Source organism: Phalacrocorax aristotelis, chromosome 1, assembly GCF_949628215.1.
Source record: "Phalacrocorax aristotelis chromosome 1, bGulAri2.1, whole genome shotgun sequence".
Lineage (NCBI taxonomy): Eukaryota > Metazoa > Chordata > Aves > Suliformes > Phalacrocoracidae > Phalacrocorax > Phalacrocorax aristotelis.
This window is the reverse complement of record NC_134276.1, coordinates 152,229,791-152,249,899: the sequence shown is the minus strand read 5'-3', so window position 1 is coordinate 152,249,899 and position 20,109 is coordinate 152,229,791. Positions and strand designations below refer to the sequence as shown.

The 20,109-nt window shown below is 47.4% G+C and overlaps 1 protein-coding gene across 8 annotated transcripts; it reads left to right on the top strand.

Annotated features, from left to right (window-relative positions):
• The first annotated feature begins 659 nt into the window (after window positions 1-659).
• Window positions 660-19,855, top strand: SINHCAF (SIN3-HDAC complex associated factor). 8 transcript variants are annotated; one of them, XM_075116449.1, is made up of 9 exons: window positions 868-917; window positions 5,434-5,533; window positions 6,655-6,972; window positions 7,271-7,341; window positions 11,489-11,636; window positions 13,798-13,897; window positions 14,862-14,988; window positions 16,390-16,540; window positions 17,414-19,855. In XM_075116449.1, exons 5-9 carry the CDS (start codon window positions 11,509-11,511, stop codon window positions 17,574-17,576), a joined length of 669 nt encoding a protein of 222 aa, XP_074972550.1. In that variant the 5' UTR covers window positions 868-917; window positions 5,434-5,533; window positions 6,655-6,972; window positions 7,271-7,341; window positions 11,489-11,508; the 3' UTR covers window positions 17,577-19,855. The 8 variants fall into 8 exon arrangements, with proteins under 8 accessions (XP_074972575.1, XP_074972541.1, XP_074972595.1 ...); XM_075116458.1 differs by lacking the exon at window positions 868-917 and adding an exon at window positions 3,671-4,110; XM_075116464.1 differs by lacking the exon at window positions 6,655-6,972.
• The last annotated feature ends 254 nt before the right edge of the window (window positions 19,856-20,109 follow it).

Here is a 20,109-nt window from a genome sequence, read left to right as displayed (position 1 = left end):
GCTCCATTCGAGTGAAAGCCTGGCAGGGTCTAAGCAGGCTTATGGTTTTATTCTAGTTATAGGCTGCAGCAGTGCTAAGTCAGAACTGCCTAAGCGTTACCTTGTATGTCACATGCTACTCCTTCTGACAGGGTTAGTTTTTAAAGGAGATCTATTTCAGCATCACCCACCACCTGTTTTGTGATGCAGCTCTTCCTATATTGTGCAAAGAGCATGAACCAAAGGCTGTGATGATGCAAATTTTTCAGTCAGTCATTCTGACGCAGGAGGAAAAATTGCATGAGCCACTGATGGTATTTTAAAGCACGCTAAAACGAACCCTACGTGGAGAAAACCAACCCCAGACCAGCAAAAGGCCTTCCCCGCGACTCCCGGAGGTCGTGACCCTCCTCCCGCGAGTGCACGGAGGTTTAGCGCCGGTGCCTCCGGTACAAACCCAGCAGGGCTTTGCATGGAGAGGCGCCGGCCGCCGCCGTCAGCGGCTGAGGAGCGGCCCCTCAGCAGCGCCGCCCCGTCCCGTCCCGCGGGGCCGCCGCGCAGGCAGGTGCCCGGGGCGGGCCCGCGGGGGCCGGTGCTGGGGCCGAGGCCCGCCCACCGGCGGGGCGGGGGAAGCGGGCCGCGTGCGTGAAGTCACCTCCGCCGTCACAATGGGCAGCACCTCCCTCCTCCCAGGCTTCCCGCGCGGCCTTTCTCCCTTAAAAGGACAATGGGGCGCGCAAAGCAGAGAGGGCTCGATTGAGGAGAATGGAGCCGTGGGAACGGCGCATGCGCAGAGCGGCGGACGCCGAGGTGGGAGGAGTGAAGGGGGGTGCGGGCTCGCGCGCCCGCCCGGGCTGGCCGGCAGAGCGCGGGGAGGGCGCGCGGCGGTGGGGGGCACGGCGCGGAGCGGCACGTTTGTTGGCGGGCGCAGCGCAGCGGTGAGTGACTCCTTTCTCCTTCTGCTTAGGGGGGTCGGGAGGAAAAGTGCAGCCGAGAGGGGACGGGAGGTTTAAACCGGGGCTGTTTGTTTGTTTTTGCGTTGTTGGGGTTGGTGTTTTTTTCCTGCAGCAGCAGCAGCAGCCGGTGGTTTCTGTTAAGTGCAGGTGAATCCCGAAGCCTGCCTTCAGTTCTGCCGCGGCGAAGAGACTTTGCCGCCTGAAACAGTTTGACACGCGTGGCTCCTGCGCGCGGCGTTTTCCCTCTTTCCTTCAATTAGTGGAATTTGAAGGATGTGCTGGCGGGGAGAAACGCGTCCCGAGAGCTCTGACTCCCCACCCCACGCCTTAAAAAACCTACGATTAAATCCCCAAGTCTTAAGGAGGAAGCGCAGCCGCGTTCCCGGCGGTTTGACTCCAAAAGCGGTCCCGGGCTGCGGAGCGGGTCAGGGGAACGGGGCTGCCCGGCGATGCCGCCCTGCAGGGCGCCTTCCCGGGCCGCGGCTGCCCAGTCGCGCCACGCGGGCAGGAGGCACCGCTGAGCCCCCCCCCCACACCACCCCCAGCCCCCGGGGAGGGCGGCGCGGCCCCACCAGCCGAGCGTCTGTCTCCCTTCCCCCCCCCTCGTGCGGAGCGCGTGGCGCAGGTGCGGCCACGCACCGCACACCTGTAGCGCGGGCGCCCACAGGTTGGTGCCGGAGGGGGGGGGGCGGGGGGGGCTCGGTGGTGGCCGCGACCCCTCTCTCCCCGCGCCGGGGTTTCACGGGGGGAAAGCGGGGCAATTGGTTTTATTTCTGGCTATCGCTAGTATCGGTGGAGGGGGTCGGGGTCCGTGCGCGCCCTGGGAGGGGGTGGGGGGTGGGGAACGCGCGGCTGTGAGCTGCCGTGACACGTGCTGCCGGTCGCACGGCTCACGGCGTGGGGCCTCGGCGGGCGCCCCGGTGCGCGGCGTGGGGACGGTGCGGCGATGGCGCCCTGCCGCTCGCGCAGCGCGGCGCGGGTGAGGGTCGCTCCCGTCCCCGTCCGCCTCTGCCCGCGCCCGGCGCCAACAAGTTTCAGCTCCTGCCTTCCGCGGGGTTTGCGGGGCGGCGGAGCCGAGCGGGGCGGGCGGGCAGCGTGCCCCCGCCGCCGCACGTAGGCAGCGCCCGGCTGCGGGGAAAACAAAGGGCTCGCATGTGCTGCGGGCGCCGGGGGAAAGCGCTTGTCCGCACGGCGGGGGGGGGGGGGGGGGGGCTCGGCCCCGCGGAGCGGGACGTGGGGGTAAAACTTGTCCCGCGGGGGACGGTGGTGCTCTAGCGGCCGGCTGCCGGTTTTTTGGAGGACTTTGGAGGGGTGGTGAAACTTGGGATGCACACGCGCTCCCCTTAGTACCACGCTGCGCGCACGGCGCTGGTGTGCGAGGGCGCGGGTGGGCGAGCGGGCGAGCCCCGCCGGCCGCCCCGGGACTGCCGCAGGGTCGGGGTCCCGGTGGGGTGGGGGGACCCGTGCCGCCCCCGCCGCGGCGTGTCCGCGTTGCCGGGAGGTTTGCGACGGCCTTTTTGAAGTGCAACTGTTGCCATGTTTGAATTACGTCAGGGCCGAGCCATGAGGAACCAGCGCGTGGCGGCGGGGGGACGGGACCCGGGGGCGGCGGGAGGGTACCGCCACCCTGCCGGGGCAGGGGTCGGGGTGCCCGGCGGGGTGCTGCGGCTCGAGCCCCGCTTCCCGCCGCTCCCCCCCCCCCACCCCCCCCCAGTTTCCCCGGGCCGGATGGGGCGGCTGCACCGAGACCGCGTGGTGGGGCGGCGTTTGCAGCGCCGGGGGCCGCCTCGCAGCGCCCACCTCCGAGCTCGGGGCTTTCCTCCCCGGCGCGCCGCCTTCCCCTTCCTCTGCTGGTCTCATTTATTTTTAATTTTAGTCGTCTTTCGCCGAGTTGAACGCTTGGCAGCCCCGGGGAGGGGCGGGGGGCGGCGGCGGCCGTGTGCTCCCGCGGCTCCACCTGACCGGCGGGGCCGCCCGCGAAAGTAGGTCGTCCGTGGAGGGGGGTGTCTTTGTTCCCGGCTCTGCCGCGCCTCCGCGGCCCCCAGCCGCCGGCCGTGAGGGGCGGGAGCGGAGCGGGGCGCCGTGTCCGTGGCCGGCGCTTCACCCGCGCCACGCGGTGCTCGGCCGACAGCGGCCGCCTCCCGCTCCGCGCCTGTCCCGGGGGGCTGCGGCAGCGGCGCGGCCGGACTCTGCCTTTTCGGGCATCTTTTATCACTTCATCACTGTTATCTTTTTTTGAAACTTGCAGTTTTGGGCCAGGGAAATTCTGCTAGTCGCTCTCGCACTTCCACGAGATAAAAGTCGCCGTCTCCTCTCGTACACCCATCTCCGGATGCCTGTAGCTAAAGGGATTTAAAGGGACCTGCTAAACCTGTTGTTTACTTGGCCGTGCCCTAGCGCAGCGAGCAGGGCTGGATCCCGCCTGCCCCGGGGCTCCCCCAGCTCCACCGGCGGCTCTCCTGGCGGGAACGGCCCCGCTTCTTCCTACAAAAAGCCTTGTCCCTACCAGTCCCGGGCAGTCCTTTGGACTAAATCATTAAATAATCATTACAATTGTTTAAAAAAAAAAAAAAAGTTCGGAGCTGCGCTTCAGCGCTGTAGTTCCGTAGGCAGCTGGTGCGGGATGCTGCCCCTCAACCTGCTGCTGTGCTAAAGCACGTGTGTCCTCGGCTGGGCTGAAAGCAGGGCCCCTGCCCCGTCCCCGCTCGGCTGGGGAGGGGAGAGGAGAGGGGTAGGCCCGGTGCCCTGCACTGAGCCCAGAACGTCAACAGCATCGCAGCTGTGGTGGAGACTGAGTAATGTACCTGAGCACAACCTGACTGTAATGCTGTCATCTTCATTTTGAGTTTTAATTCAGCGCTGGTGGAAGGTGGCAGGTTGACAGCCGTGGAGACATCAGTTTTTAACCCTTTTACAAGGCAAACCGGGAGGGTGGCGGTCCCTTAGCGAACCCTTTTACTGCTGTGTGCTTGCTTCCAAAGGTGAGACCGTTTGTCAGCTGTGTGCAGGGTGTGTGCTGTGGAAACCCCCTTCTCCCCAGTCTGCACACAGCCAGATTCTCTGCGTAGTTTGTGGCTTTTTTTTAAATAAAGAGAAAAAGATTGCACGAACTCAGACAGTGAACTGGAGGCCTTTCTGCTGGCACCGGTGGACACTGAACTCCTTTGGCACCCAGGTGAATTCCAGGTTTCTTGGGATCTGTGGTCCGTGGTAGAAAATCAGCAACTAACAAGTCATGGGATTTTTCAAACACACCCACAGGCATGCAGCATCCAGTTCCCACTGAAAGTAGGTGGGATTGAGTGCCAGAGCCTCTGGGAAAAATTCTTCCTTGCTTCTTTCCCAGCCCAGAGATTCTCAAAGAGGAGCTAATTGCCTACACTTGCAGCCTTTCCTTTAAAAAGAAAACATCACTGACTTATCAGTAGAAGATGATGTTAAAAGAGCTGACAGACTTGCACGGGTTAAAAATAAACATTAAAACTGTGAGCGTCTGTTGTCTTACTCACGCTGAACAGCTCTTTCTGTGTCACCAAACTCTGCTTTGCTCTGATTCTTAACGCCTGATGCTTTGTACGTCTTTCACAATCAGATGAACGACATGCCACACACAGTCCTACTTGACAACCAAATTCTCCTCCGGACTGGCAGCCCTTGTAGCACTTGCTTTTTAACAGAAAGAAGCTAGTGAGCTGGGGCTTGAAAACTGAGTGGTTATGCAGAACGCATGGGCAGGACTCCATTTCATGACTCAAGCTTTTGCATTTCTGTAGAACGTGCTCAGTCCAAAGTCCAAGTAAAATGACCAGTAATGTTACTTAAGGATGTGGAAAGGTATCCTTTTTCATTAAGTCACTTCAGCTATTCACTACTACTTCTGTTCAAGTCCCCATCAGGTATGTCACCTTCTTTATAAAACACGCAAACAAAAAGCCCCCCAAAATATTGTTCAGTGTCTCATGATCTCAAGTGTCTGTGATGCTTTTTCAGTAGCAGGTGGTTGCGAGCAGCATCATCACAGCTGCAGTGACTGTACTCAGATAAGCATCGCAGCTGAACTCCAGCTTGAGAACATCCCAGGCTTTCCATGCAGGGCTCCTGATCGGGCTGAGCATGGTGTTAGTTATGCAACAGGAGTTTGGGGGGGGAGAAGTCCTCTTTCAAGATGGAATGTCTGCAGGTGGGACAGGTTTGGGATTTTTTTTTTCCTTCCCCTATGCAAATCTTACTGATTACTGTTTTCATGCTTTGGCCTATCCCTTCTGGAGCACTAACCGCATGGCAATTTAGAGGAACACCCAAGTGGCTTAGCCTTTCACTTCTCCTGTCTAAATGGGTTAGGTGTGTATTTCCCACTGAAGTTCAGTGGTAAGTAGGCTCATTTGTGACCTGACTGCTTCTGAAAGCTTCACTTAGAACAGCTTGTGACCCAGCCAGGATGCTGTGGAGGCTCAAACATGGGAAAGAAATGTCTAGTTTGATTTTTTTTTTTTTTAAGATATGTGCTTGATGGCTGCTGCCAGTTGCATTAGGTGTGCTAAGATTGCACTGCAGCACTGAGTGCACAACGGTAGCTGCTGACGACTACCAGCAAAAGAGTGAGTTTTACTTGCTTTGGCAGAGGAAGGATTCCTGAAGATGTAGTTTTGACCTTTTACTAGTTTTGCTCAGCTCATCAAGTGAAAGCTCTGCAGGATGCTGTTTCATTCAGATGTGCCTGGGCTGTAGTGGCCCAATACAGCTTTCCTCCAAGTAAAGTTGTTAAGGGTAGAGAAAGGGAGGGAAGTGGAAGGAAAATCTGAGGGTATAGGGGACCAGAAGAGTGTACGGTACGCACAATTCTAAGGTTATGGTTGTTGGAAATTAGTCACTCTGTTCGGAGGTATAAGAACAGACGATGGTGAAAAAATGTTTTTACAAATACTGAAGTTACATTTTCAGATTACTCCACTTAGCTTGGTTTCTTATTTCTTTGGAACATTCTGGCTTTGGGCATGTCAAAATACGCCCTTCTGGGGTCCAATTTTATCTTCTATTCCAAAGCTGCTTTTTGCAGCATGTAAACTCAGGGGGGAGGTATGTTTACATTGAGTCTCTGATATAGATCAGCTCCTCTGTTCATGTACAATTCTCCGTCCTACAGTTGACTTTTCAGTAGAGGTATTGCAATTTATTTCAGCAGAGGGACAGGCCCAAGAATTTATTAGTGAGACAAGCAGCTCTGCTTCTGGCGCCATAGACAGCTCTGGAAGCGTTTTTCGTGTGTGTGCACGTGCCTGGGTGTATGCACTTGCAGATGTAGGAGCCAGAGCATGTATATTCTTTCTATATTAAGGCATTTGTTTCTTTTACTTTAAAAGAGAAAAAACAACATACCATTTTAGCTGTGTTTCTTAGTTCCAGTGAAATGCTGTAGATGTGAATATTGTGAGATTTTTTTATGGACAGGAACCCGCTGCATCAACATATGTAGGCTAGATCGTATTTTTCTGTAGCCTAACTTCAGGGAGGCTGTGCCAAGGCTGTTTTGTACACAGAAGGGGAAATCAGATTATTTGCAGTTCTCCTCCTCTCTGATAATGTACTGGCAGTTTTGGGTTGTACAAAAGGTGAATGCTCTAGGGTCAGAGTGAGGAGGTGGGAAGAGAGGGAAGGTATTGAGCAGCTGGACTGGCATCTCTCTGCTCTCCCATAACCCCAGGGAATGTTTCTCTTTCAGCTTTGCAAGAAGCAGGTGAGCAAGTTCCTTCCGACTGGCCTGATAATTGTGTTACAAAGGGAGACATGCCTGCCTTCTAGGAATTCCTTCCTATTATAAAAGGTTTTCATTCTTGAGTGATCAGAAAGAATGCAAAAGGAATCTGGAAAGACAAACGAAAGTGGCTCAGCTTTTCTTACTTTAAAAATCTAAGAGAGTTCAGAAGTTCTTCCCTAACTTGAAAACTTAATGAGCATCTGAAGCAATACCTCCTTTTAAATTAGCTCATCAGATTCAATTTCGTGAAGAAAACTAAGCACCAAATTCTAGTCCCGACAGGTAATGAAAGCATGAAACTGTTTTCACACGCGTATGATGCATGCTGCTTTGTAGCAGCCTTTCACAAATGTAATAAGCAGGTTGTGGGTTTTTTATTCCCCACCTACTTTGCTGTTCTCTGCTTGACTCCAGATTTTTTTTCCAATACAAGTCTCTATTTTTGGTGCTGCTTTTCCAAAAGTAAGAGGGCAGAAAGATGGAGAGAACTTGTTCCTCCAGTCTTTCCTGAGTCCATTCAAGTTGCTAAAGCAGTTGTTCAAAGCGGAACTTGGGGGAATAGCAACTTCTCCTTTTGCAGGGAGACCAGGGAGGAGGAGGAGGAGGACTTTGCCCCTGACTTGGAGAAATACTGCTCTCCTACTAGTGCAGGTAAATCTCTATTTCTGCAGAATGACAAATATGCTTCAGTAGAATTTCTGATTCTTTGCTGGTGAGCTGTCCTTTTCACTTCTGTGCCACTGCTGCTTTAAAAGATGTCATAGATTTCAATAACATGCTTAAATTTAGCAAAATTATCTTTTGTGATGCTTCTTAACTTCTGTGGAGCTATGTTCCTACTCGCTATCTTTTTATCTGTCCCAAATTTTACGCGGTTAAACTTTCACAGCTAAGATTTAGGTGGTACAGTAGCTGGCAGTCCAACTCCCTGGTTCTAATTTGAGATATAAATTGCAAAGCTTTCAAGTTAAACCTTTTCAAGGGCCTGGTCATGTGTACTTCTAAGTACACTTAAGTCTATAGAAATGTAGTGTCAACACCAGCACTAGATGCAAAAATATGGTTTAGAATGGAAGCCAAGATGGAACTTTAAGTTTAGCAGTGCTGATAAATACTTCTAGACTCAAAATGCCTCTACATTACCTGTTAAGCTCTCCAGCTGACAGAATATTTAGTGTGTAATGGTCAAATGGCAACTGTTTAGGATTAAATGTGTAACTGGACTGATGCCTTCCATTTATAACTGCACTTCGATGCAGTTGTCAGAGAAATCTGTTTTACTTGTGGTTTTGCTACTAGCTCTTCCCCATTCAGGCATGATATATGGTAATACCGTTGCTGACCATTCATCAAGTGGGAAACAGATGGCACTAGTTTCCCTTCTATTGAAAAGATTGTGTTGAAAGGCTGCTTCTGTGAGAATGGCAGTAATGATGCAAAACAAAATATTTTCAGAATATACATGTTCTGGTGCCAGCCTTTGCCAGAACATTAATTGTAAAACATGCATCTTGTTCTCCTGTGGTGTAAATACCAGCTGGTGACAGAGATCATCTCATCAGTGTCTGGATTTCTGGGAGAAACTGGCTTAGAAACTGAATCAAATTGTTGAGATCAGTTCTGTGCCTTGCCCTGTAACAGTCAAGATGTTCTTGCTGCTTAAGTTTTGTGCCTGCAGTTAGTCTTTGACTTTCTAAAGAAAAGCACCAGACCACAAACTTAATGTTGGGGAAGTCAAGCAAAATCTGAAATAGCTGTTTGGTAGTTGGAAATTCCCAGGTGAACGTGCTGTTGGATCTCCAGAGACTTGTTAAACACAGTGTCCTCAAGAGACTGCCTCTTGAAGGAGCACGTGGGATGGTAAGAAACAAAATACATGCTCCTGAGTGTTTGCCTAGACACTCTGTTGTTTATTTGTCTTGACAGTCATGGGATACTAACCTGATTTGGCTGTACTTTCAAGTTCACTTGCTACCTGTCCCTGAAAACATACCTAAGCAGAGAGTAGTTCTGAGTCTAACTATCCGTCTACGAACCCATTCAGCAGGTCACTAGTGGGATACCTTATTTTACTTCATACAGCTGTTCCTGGCCTTCAGGCCAATGCTGTGCTAATAGAGGGGGCAATGAGCCTGCTAAGAAGCCTGGCAGCATTTGGGGTGACTTTGCTGGGTGTTTGCACAAATCATCTTTGCGAGAACCCAGTCCTAGGTGAGCGCCTTGTGCTGTAAATGTACACGAAGAAGGAAGAAATACGGCACTGTGGCAAACAGCATGAGTTGGGACAGGAGGGACAGGAGGGAAGGAAAGACCTATCCCCTCGATCTCTAAGTCTCTTGCCGTCAACAGGCTCTGCAAGGGGTTTGTTCAAGACAAGCTGTTTGGAGAGTTGATTTATGTATTTCTACATGTTTGTGTAGTAGTAATTGCCACAGACACAACCTCAGTGGGCACCAAGTGGTCTTGTATTAAATATGCTAGACTGAAATGTAAACGTGCACCTTCAGCTGGATATGGGCTCCCTAATGGATTTAGTGTAAGAGTGTTAACCAACAATATTAGATAAAATCTTAGCTCTTCTGTTGTTCTCAGGAGCCTGGGAACCTTGCGTGGAACCGTGTGTGTTTATTTTTCATAGCCACCATGCTCTGATCTTCCCCTCTGAGGTGGGGGGTTGTATTTTTACATCTGTGTGGAGGACTGTGACTAGGCCTGGGTGCCTCACTAGCTTTTGCTCTGGTCCTGCGCAAATGCACAGGATCTTTTTGCTTCACATGCAATTTCTGTCATCGGTACGGTAAGCACAATGCTAGGTATGGCCATTTTGTGAACACCTATTTTTGACCTCGCCTGCAGTTGCTGTTCAAATTATTTTATTGCTGTAATGATGTGGCAAGTCTTGGTGCCGTAGATTGAAGATTTCAGGTTAATTTTCTCGCTACCCCTGGAGGGTATTAGAATTATCATCCCTTACCTTCCTGCAGGTGGAAGATTTGGGGACAGATCCCGATGCCACATACATTCACCAGTAACCCAAGCTGGGTTGCTGGGACTTGGCAGTCCCTGGGACTGCAAAGTGACCAGGAGTTCCCTCTCACCAGACTTGCCCATAAGTGATGGAGATTCTGCTCTCCCAAAAGTTCTGACTGCTGTGTCTTTCAGTAGTATTGGGGGGGGGAGAGGTAGTTTTCTGTTAGCTTCTACAAGAATATAATGACTTGGCCTTTTGTTAAGGGAAGAGGGGAGAAATCTTTTTATTTTCATGGCTCCATCTAATTTAATTTTTTAAAAGCAGAAGTTCTCACCAGTGGGTACCTTTTCTCATGGAGTTTCCTGCAGCCGGTGGCCTGTCCCTTCTCTGAGCAATTTGTGTGTGATAAGCAGCAGCAGAGGTGGCTGCTCGCTCCCTGCGGCAGGTGGTTGAGGCAAATCTTGCACCATAGTCTGTTCAAAAGAGAACCTCTTGGAATGGTCCCCACCTGTATAAGACAGATGCTGTGTGGCCTGTGAGGACTTGCTGTGTGTCCAGGCCCAGCGCCAGGAAAGCATGGGCTTTGCTTAGTTGTTGGTTTGGTTTTTTTTTTTTTTTTTTTGAAGTGCTGTGGGAGCTCTGTTTGCTCTGACAGCTTCTCATGCCATGTCAGACGGTGCCTAACAGGAGTCTGCCCTGGGGGGTAACTGGTGCCTGGGGAGAACTGGTGGAGGGGACATCGTGTGTTGAAGGGGTCTTTGTTGTGGCGACTAAATGTTGCTGTAAATCCACTTGTAACTAACTTTAAAAGTTTCTACCTGGAAAACACCTCCACTGTACGTTACCTGCTGCGACAGCAAATCCCAGCCCAGGTGTACTGAAAAGGATAGGCAGACCTCTAAGAGCAGCATGGCTTTTGGCTTTTTGAGCTGGTGCTGAGTTTGCAGAGCCGGTGGTTAAGAAGAAACAATTTCCCTGTAAATGGAGTACCTTTTGCTCCGGCGTCATTGGAGGTGGCTGGGATGTGTGGTAGGCGCATGCTGAAATGTGCCCCAGGGTCCTGCTCCCCGGCCTTTCTCTAGCTGGGTTTCCTTCCCATGGAAAGCAGGGTGGGGAAGGCAGGCGGGTGAGAACTGAGCCTGTGCTGACATGGAGCTGACATGGAGCTGGGATGCTCACACAGGCCTGAGAGTCAAGAAGTGCCCCTGGGTCCTGCAGCGCAGACAGGGCCATCGAGGGCTGGGTGGGACTCCACCCTGCTTTCTTTAGAGCGGCTTTTCAGGTATGTCTGCCCTACAGCCTAGAGGTATGACTGTAGCTCATTTAAAATGACTCCTACTCACTTTCAACAAAGTTTGGCAGGGATGTTTCCAGCAAACACTGATGATGATGACAAGGTAGTTCCAGTGACCCAGGGTTCAGCTGCCAACTGCTTATCCAGGGGCTCGGGCAGGTTGACGCAGCCTGTCCTGCAGCCTGTTTTGCCACATACATAGGGCTTTCATTAGCCAAGGCAGCTGTCTTCACAGCTCTGGGTTGTGCTCTTGTAGATGTGCCCTTAGAGTAGAACTGTGCAGTAAATGAGCTTGTCATGAGTCCTGCTGGGTATTGCTTAATATTCCAGCTGTTGGTTTTTTTTTTGTTTGGAAGAAAGTGTTTTCTAGGTGCATCTGCTCTTCTAGGGCAACACAGGATAGGGAGTGGCCTAATCTAGCAGTTTCCCATCCTGAATTACGATTTACTTCTGGTTTGCCCAGTGAATTGCCCTGATTTTTCTTTCAGTATCTAACAGTGGTAAGTAACACCAGTTCCTGTTTGTTTTCACAGGCTACAGCTAGGAGGAAAAGATGTTTGGCTTTCACAAACCGAAGATGTATCGGAGTATAGAGGGCTGCTGTATTTGCAGAGCTAAGTCTTCCAGTTCTCGTTTCACTGACAGCAAACGTTACGAAAAGGATTTCCAGAATTGTTTTGGGTAAGATTCTTTAGTCAACATTGTGGTCAGTCATGGTGGTGATCCTGGGGCTGTGAACCTGATGTGCTGTCCCTCTTGCTCTGAGAGACTGAAAGATTAGGCTAGCACAGGTGGGTGGTTGGGGGAAGGCTGTCTTCAGCTTCCTCACAACATTCCTGGCCAGGCCAGGAAGGATTGGGTCTTCGGCTGCTGTGTACGGTACCATTTCTTTGTCAGTCTGCTGTTGCTGCCAATGGAGAGCTGCTATAGTTCATAGCAGTGAAGGGTCAGGCTCGTGCCTCTCCCACCTCACAGCACGTGCAGGGATTTAGACCCTTCTCAGGCTGTGCGTTTTGCACTTGCTCTTTAGATGTGTAAACTCCCACACAAGATGGTAAATAGCATGGGTCCATGGAGGTTTTCTGTGGCTCCGAAGATTCAAGAATGTTAAGCAGAACTTGATGGGTAAATATTTAGCAGTTCCAGCAGGGTATATGCGCAGTACCTTGTTTCAGGTAGTGGTGCCTTTGTTCAAATAGGGCATATCAAGATGTTACTAAAACTTCTCATTGGAAACCTTTCCTGATGGAAAATGAGCATCAAGTAATTCTCTTTCCAATGAGGTAATGTTGCACGTAATGTTACTTGAAAGCATCGGTAAGCAAAACTATAAACTGATTTCTTGTACCAGCTGCTGGGACCTTTAACTTTTTTGAAATAATTCCAAAGAACTTTGAAATTCTGTTTCCGTTTGTGCCCCTGAATTGGCAGCAAAACAAATTCTTTTGTGATAGCTTGAAATTATTTTTAATTTGTTTATTTTGAATTTTTTTTTTCTGAGGCAATAAGAATTTCTCCTGTTCATGCTGTAGGTTTCCATGAAATTTTTTTCCCTTGGAAAAAAGTATGTTGTCAGTAGATATTATTTTGCTTTTTCTTTCTGATCTTGTTGGATTACCTCTCATCAAAACCTTAGGTCCAAGTGGAAATTCCATGCATCATACTAAAAGCTATATATACATATCAGTATTGCTGCTCTCGTCTCAAGTGCTTAACTTCATATGTGTAAATCTTTGCAATCTTCAGAAATATTTCCCTCTCCTTCCCTTTTTTTAGAAACACTCCTATCAAGTGTTGAAAGGAGAAAACCAAAACTTTATACTGCTTTGTATTTACTACGGATTTTTGTACATAAATATGGTGCTGACCATTTTCCATGTCATATTTCTTGGCTACTGTCCTTGGCAGTGGGAAGACTCTGTGAAGGCCCATCATGTTTGTGGGTTGTTGTTGGGTTTCTTTTGGTTTTTTGGTTGGGTTTTTTTTTAACTGCCATAAAGCAGCTTACATTATACCGGGGCCTTTGGTCTTGTGCTATCTGAAATATGTTTGCCAAGGTAAAAATGCAGTCTTAACACTAAGCAAATAATGGCTTATCTGAGCCTCCCCCATTCATCTACAAATGCTTCAAAGTCTTTCCATTTAAAAAGCTGAAAAATTATACAGTGTATCCCCTTCATATTTCTTGTAGCGTGGATTAGCAGTAGAGATGATTTCTGAAGAAAGCTCGTTAAAGGGAATTGAATATTGCTGTCATTCCAGTGAATGCTGTTTCTGAAACCTTATTCTGTGCGTATGCAGGAGTGTGTTAGGTGGTATTTGTTACTTAACCTTGGAGCTCTGTGAGAAAGTTAAGAGCTGAGTAAGCTTTTGTTGGATCTCCGAGTTCTGTTCCCAAATATACATTCAAGGAATATGATTATTCCTCCTCCCTCCCTCTGAAATCAAACCAGTCAGCCTGCTAGAACTGTGTGTTGTTGGGGGTTTTGGTGGTTTTGTTTGGTGGGGGTTTTGTTTAGTTTTGTTTGTTGCTTTAAAAAAAAAAAACCAACCACAAAACCAAAACAAAAAACCAAACCAACTGAAGGTGATGGGACTGTTTTTAGTGCCTCTGGAGGCAGGTTACAACACCTTTTATTTCTATATGGAAGAGTGTTTTCTGAAAGTTAGACCTGGTCTTTAAATGGCAGTGTTTGAGCGCCCCGGATGAATTGTAATGCCTGAAAAACAGAACTTGAGAACCCTTATTTTCCATCAATTTGCATGCTTCTTGCTGTTATCAAGTGCAGGAGGGGTGCTTTTATTAACTGTTGTAAAGTGATTTTTGCTTTTTTTTTACTAGGCTCCATGAGGCCCGCTCAGGAGATATTTGCAATGCCTGTGTCCTTTTGGTGAAAAGATGGAAAAAATTGCCAGCAGGATCCAAAAAAAACTGGAATCACGTTAGTTATTTATTTTTCCTCTACCCTAAAACTAACTTATCTCTGCTTTAGTCCATCCTGCTAGAGAGGGGAGGTGCTGGCAAGGATTTGGGATTTGCTATTTCCCCCTCACTCTCCCTTCCCACCCTCGGCACCTCTAAATCCTTCCTGGAGTGTTTCCTGTTACATGGTTCTTACCTGTCTTCATTTGGCTTACGTGCAAATGGTGATTATGCAAGCCCAGGATGGAGTCACAGACTAACTTACCTTGTAATTCCTTGTTTTCACAAGCTCATAACTTTGTCCAAAAGTCTCTTATGACACTGAAAACATTTCAAACTTGGCCTCTATCCAAAATTGGTTGCCTTTTTTTTTAATAGTTTGAACAAGCAAGGTGACTTGCTTAAGCAACACATAAATCAATGTCATTTAGTCAGATAATTACAGTGGCGAGCATCTTGCAGCTATTCCCACTCATGTATTCTGTTTTGATACATCTAATTCAGTTTTAGGCTTAGGGGTGGGAGGATGATCAGGATTCTTTGTGTATGTTATGATCTTTATTCAGGAAGCCTTGATGGTAATGGGAGCCAGAACTATGGTTATTACTACCACTAACTTTATTCAAAAGCTAAATTGATGATTTTTAAGAAAAAAAAATCCCAGACAAATTCTTGCCAGACACTCTTCCCTGAACTTGTATTGGTTTAAACAACGGTTGTTGACTAAACTGAATTTGTCAAAAATAGGAAGAATGCAAAAGTTGAACTGAATGTGCTTTTTAAACTAATTGCTGCATTTTCCTGCAGACTCAGCCTCTTACAAACCAGATTTAAATGAAACATAAGAGTGCCTGTGCACAGAACTGCCCTGGTTTAACTAAATTGGTTTTGAACACTTTTAGCTAAGTCAGTACCGGTACCATGACTAGGGCAGTATCTGGGCGTGATGCAGAAGTATTATGCATGTATTTTCTGTGTTCTAGGTGGTAGATGCCAGGGCTGGACCCAGTCTTAAAACAACATTGAAACCAAAGAAAATGAAAACCCTTTCTGGAAGCAGAATAAAGAGCAATCAAATCAGCAAACTGCAAAAGGAATTCAAGCGGCACAGTAAGTGGATCCAAAGAGATTTGGGATAAAACTTTGGCCTTCCCTAACATAGCTTACTGTTAACTGGCCAAGCTGAATCACCATGTAGATTCAATTGTAAGCTCACACATTTGGGTACTCCCTGTTTTCATAGCCCCTCATCCTCCATGGGCTTGGGGAGGGGGTGGAATAAAGAGAAAGAGCTGTTTGCCGAGCGGGGTGTGAGACAGGTGGGGAAGCGGCGAGAGGGACCAGGAGAGCCTGGCTTGAAAGTGTAGGCAGTTGTAGCTTATGTCCCATGCTTAAATGATATGTCTCTAAGAAGAACTTCTTGGGCAAGACCCTCATTGAAACAGAAGTTGGAAGAGGTTTCCCCCTGCTCTCAGTAATGTGCTATGGCCACTTTCAGTGCTTTCTTCCCCTGAAGCACTGTTCTGTTGCTATCACTATCAGTCTTTTTCTTCCATGCATGTTTTTCAGCCCAGGCTTTCTATTTAGCCTAGGGTTCCCCCCCGCCTCCCTTTACAGAGGAAACATGCTAGGAATTTATAGTTTCCTTACACCTTCCTCTGTGGGTCTTGGCAACTTCTTTCCACTAAAGCTCAGGCTCTTCATAGCTTTCCAACAAAGCCATCTGCCAGTTATGCTATAAATATATGTTGGTACTTTAGGTTTTTCATCTAAAGCAAACCTTCCAGCTTCTTAACGGTTGCTGACTTGGTCTTCTCACTTTCAATTATCCTACCTGGCCTGAAGGAAAAGTTCTCCAATGAACCGGTAAAGGCCCTGACCCAAACAACTTGTATGTCCTCATTTAGTGTGCTGTAATTAATCTAATGGTGTTACTGTAGGTGCTAGAGATGATAACTAAAAGGCTAGTATATCGTGTTAAGGTGTGCATCTGCACAGAGTCAATAGTTCATAGTCTCAATCCAGCAAAAGCTCAATACTACCTAACCCATTGTACTAGTGAGAAAAGCTTTGCAAGAGTTTAACTGAATGGGTAAGAAAGAAGACTTACAGTGTGAGAGGAAGTACTAAGCCTGAAGGGCAGATCCCCTTCATCTCCAAGGATCTTCCAGTGATTCCAGAGTGGGACTACAATCTTGTCCAAAGCATGGCATGCACAGGCTATGTTTGAGAGCCAGGAACGGAAGCCTGATCCTGAACCTCCTTCCAGTCCCCCATGTACAAGAACCCCTTCTAGTTCCAAGGTCTGTCTCCCAAATGCTGGCAGATAGTCTCTCTATTGAAATTGGCAGGGGCAAGTGGAAAATGGGTTGTCGTTGTTAAGTTTTTCTTGTTAATTAAAAAAAAGTCTGTGTCTCTGTTCCCAATCCACATGTGACCTTTTACAAGTCAGGAAGAGTATAAGTTGTCAGATGCATGTCCTGATTCTTGCATTTATTTTTTCCCCTACAGATTCCGATGCCCACAGCACCACTTCGAGTGCCTCCCCAGCTCAGTCGCCCTGTTACAGTAACCAATCTGACGATGGCTCTGACACAGAGATGAGCGCTGGGTCCAGCAGAACACCAGTTTTCTCGTTTTTAGATCTCACATATTGGAAAAGGTAAAAAGCAACAGAACGTGTGTTCTGTGCAGATAGCAATTCACTTCACGCACACAGTGCTTGATTCTGCTTCTTCAGGAATTTGCTGCCGCTGAACTTAATTTGTTTAAGGGTATAATTTAAGTCACAAAGCATTATACAATATCTGTCTGTCTTTGGAAAGAAGTGCCATGAGTTTGAGACGTTCTCCCCTATCTCTCTCCAGTTCCCTAAATACTAATAGAGTTGCTGGAAAATATTTTCCAGTTTTGGGGAGTAACAGATAATACTCTCATTACCTTGTCTTAAAGCTGTGCTCCATAGATGTGATGTGTTTCCCAGTACAACAGTGCTCTCAGCTTGCCAGCAAAACACAGCATTTGATTTGTTTGACCTGTGATGGTAGTCATTTTTTCAAAAAAAATCTGGAGCAGAAGGAAACTCACAGATTTTCTGGGAGCTGATGAACTTTTTATCTTTTATTGCCTGTTGTGACACAGTAATCCCTTGTTTAGCTAATTGCTCTGTTGAAATTGTTGTGACTTTGCTGCCTCCTCTCAAATACTGTTTGCAAGTGCATTGTAGTCAAGGTTAGTTCAGCCCAGATGATTGTGTATCTGAAACTTCTCTGGGGAGCAAAATGGGAGACTTAGTTATATATAGACTTGGGTGTGTTTGGGTATTTTTATTTTTTTTCTTCCTTTTCTCAAAGTGGTGTTGTGGATTTAGACAGAGACTTGTTTTTTCTTCCTGAGCAGCCTTTTCCCTCCTATCCTCTGAGCTGGAGACTCAGAAAAGTAGTGTTTTGGTCAAACTGACTTTTTGCATTTCTGTAAATTCTGTATATTCTAAACACACAAACTATCTTGTCTCTCTCCCTGCTGTTTCTTCCAGGCAAAAGGTCTGCTGTGGAATTATTTACAAAGGGCGTTTTGGTGAAGTCCTCATAGACACTCATCTCTTCAAACCTTGCTGTAGCAATAAAAAGTCTGCCACTGAAAAGCCAGAACAAGAAGGACCACAATCTCCAGCAATCTCCACCCAAGAGGAGTGGTGACTTCCTTGGATAGCTGCAGAAGGTTATACAGATCCTCCTATTCTCTGGAAAAATACTAGAAAAGTGACTGTTCACTTTGGACACCTGCTATGCTGCCAAAAGACTATTCCCTAGAACTGTTTTGGGTTCTACTGCTACAATTCCACAAACTCTGAAGCCAGTTTGTATCCTTTCAGAAAGACTGTACATAATATTTAAGATGCTATGGAACACTTGGCGAAGCTGAATGCTGCTGCAAGGTTGTCTAATCTTCTCCCCTTCTCCCCCTGCCACTCGCTTCACAAGTGAATGAGGTGGGGTTTTGTATATTAAAGTATATGTAGTTCATCTTTCTGTATTGAAAGAAGCAGTGGTGTAAGGCATTTGTTTTTTTAAGTTGATTGGTAACCTCCCTTAAATCCCCAAGAAAATATCTCATTCTTAGACATGTATGAGTCAATAAGATAAACTAATACATAGAAATGTTATAAGTCACCTCTCTAGTTATATAAATATATATTTTTTTAAAGGTGTGGAGATCTCACCCTATACTACTGACGTAACAAAGACAAATATTTTGCCCCTCCTATGTGACACAGACTGGTAAACTGCAGACATCTCTACTACAAGTGGTAGTTATCAGAGAGGGCCCCCAACATGAAATGCTGTTTAGAAGGGTTGGGAGAGCTGCCCTCCTTGGCTAAGGAGGAAGATTTACTGAAGAATTGAACACAAATGCGAGGCTACTTTTTTTTTTTAATGCAGCAGCAGACACCCCGGGCTTCATGTAGTAACTGACTGGTGATTAGAGATGGACCAAGAAAACATCGATGATGGCCAAAACTGAGTAGCTGCTATCTGTTGGCCAAGTGCAGCTGACATGTGACCACAGACCAGACTTCCTGCTGGTTTTGGACCTGAGGTAGAACCAAACCCCTTGCTAAGCAAATCAGGCTCTGGTCCAGGGACAAAATCTGATTGCAGCCTGGGGTCTGGATTCATGATTGCTGTTTTGGAACCCTTTCCCTGCAGTGCTTCTCTGTGTTTGGGTTTTGGTTTTTTGTTTGTTTGTTTAAACGACCACCAGATCAATGCTTTTTGTGAATACTGAATATAAAAAGTTCTGTTAAGAAGGGTGCTGTACTGAATCAAGGCAGCTCTGTTTGCATACACGGTCAAAAGGTAGTATTTCTTACATGGATTCCCAGACAAACTTGTGTGCAAACAATTGTGACGCTCTTTCAAACTCCTCTTTGACTGTAGGGTGGAAGCAGCTTCCCAGAAGAGTGTGCTGCAGTTCTAGCTCCCACTTGCTTCATGTTCCTTTTATGAAGGTTTAACTTGTATAAGTTGGGAATTCTGCTTTTTTGTTTGTTTGTTTCCAAGGGGGAGGGGGGTCTTTTCTTACTATTACTCTTGGTATATTCTGCAGTGCATTGCTAGAAGCTTTCCTTCTTGCGAGAGTCATCAGCATAATACTGTGGTGGGTAGGGCTTAGGACTGGTTTTCCATATAATCTCACTTCCTGAAATGGGAATGCTTAGCAAATGAAAATATAGGTAGGGAAAGATCTGCAGGTTTTAAGAGGAGCCTCTACCCTCAAAGCTTTTTTCTTTTTTTCCTCTCCGTCTGTTGGGTAAGCGAACGTCTGGAGAGAACATCAGGGGAAACAGGGCTTTGACTTATCACAGCCTTACAGCTTAGAGCTTTCATTGGTCTTAGTTTGCTTTTCCTAAACTCCCTGAGATTCTAAAGGGAGGACAAAGCTGCCTGCCTTGCTTTCATCTGCAACCAAATAGAACCATAGAATCATTTTGGTTGGAAGACCTTTACGATCATCGAGTTCCAACCATAGATATAAGGACACTTGCTTGTATAACGGCATAACTAGGTTGGTCATGTCTAACAAGGGCTTGAGCAAGAGTCCTAGCTGTTCTTACAGACACCTGCTTTCATCTGAATTTGTATTTTCAGCATCAGTAATTCTGTACACCTAAGGCTGCAGTATTGGTGGTAGGATGTGCTCTGATATGGATCATCTCTTCTGTATTTATTTATTTATTGCTAGATTTCAACTGCCAACTGCTTCCCCTACTCCCTCCCACCTCTTCCATTCCCAGTAGTAATGCAAAATGAACTGTATGTAGTCATGCACTTTGTATTAATGTATTAGAAATCTATTGAACCTGTTTTGTACTTTTATACTGTTCAGACACTTGTAATCCAAACTTTTTTTACTAGAATAATGAATAAATTTAGACTTATTTAGAAAATAAACAACTTTTCCACTGTTTACTTCAGCTCTGTTCTGTTAATTAGCCTTAGTGTTTGAACCAGCCCAGGCAACCCATGTTTCGATTTGAAAAAGTACTTCAAGACTTTTTCAGGGGGGTGTGGTGTGTGTGTGAGATAATTCTCTTCCTATTTAATTTGGAAAGAAGAGCAGAGCAAGGGAAGGAGATGCTGTTTATTGTGATAGACATCTGTTGTAGGGCAGAATCACAGAGCTTTCGCTTGGCACTGCCTGTATGTCAGGCATTCCTTTACTGGCAAT

Coding starts and splice junctions, on each gene's coding strand:
- SINHCAF (XM_075116474.1), top strand. CDS start 11,509: ATGTTTGGCTTTCACAAACCGAAGATGTATCGGAGTATAGAGGGCTGC. Junction 14,989..16,389: donor AAAGGAATTCAAGCGGCACA/GTAAGTGGATCC, acceptor TTTCCCCTACAG/ATTCCGATGCCCACAGCACC. Junction 16,541..17,413: donor GATCTCACATATTGGAAAAG/GTAAAAAGCAAC, acceptor TGTTTCTTCCAG/GCAAAAGGTCTGCTGTGGAA.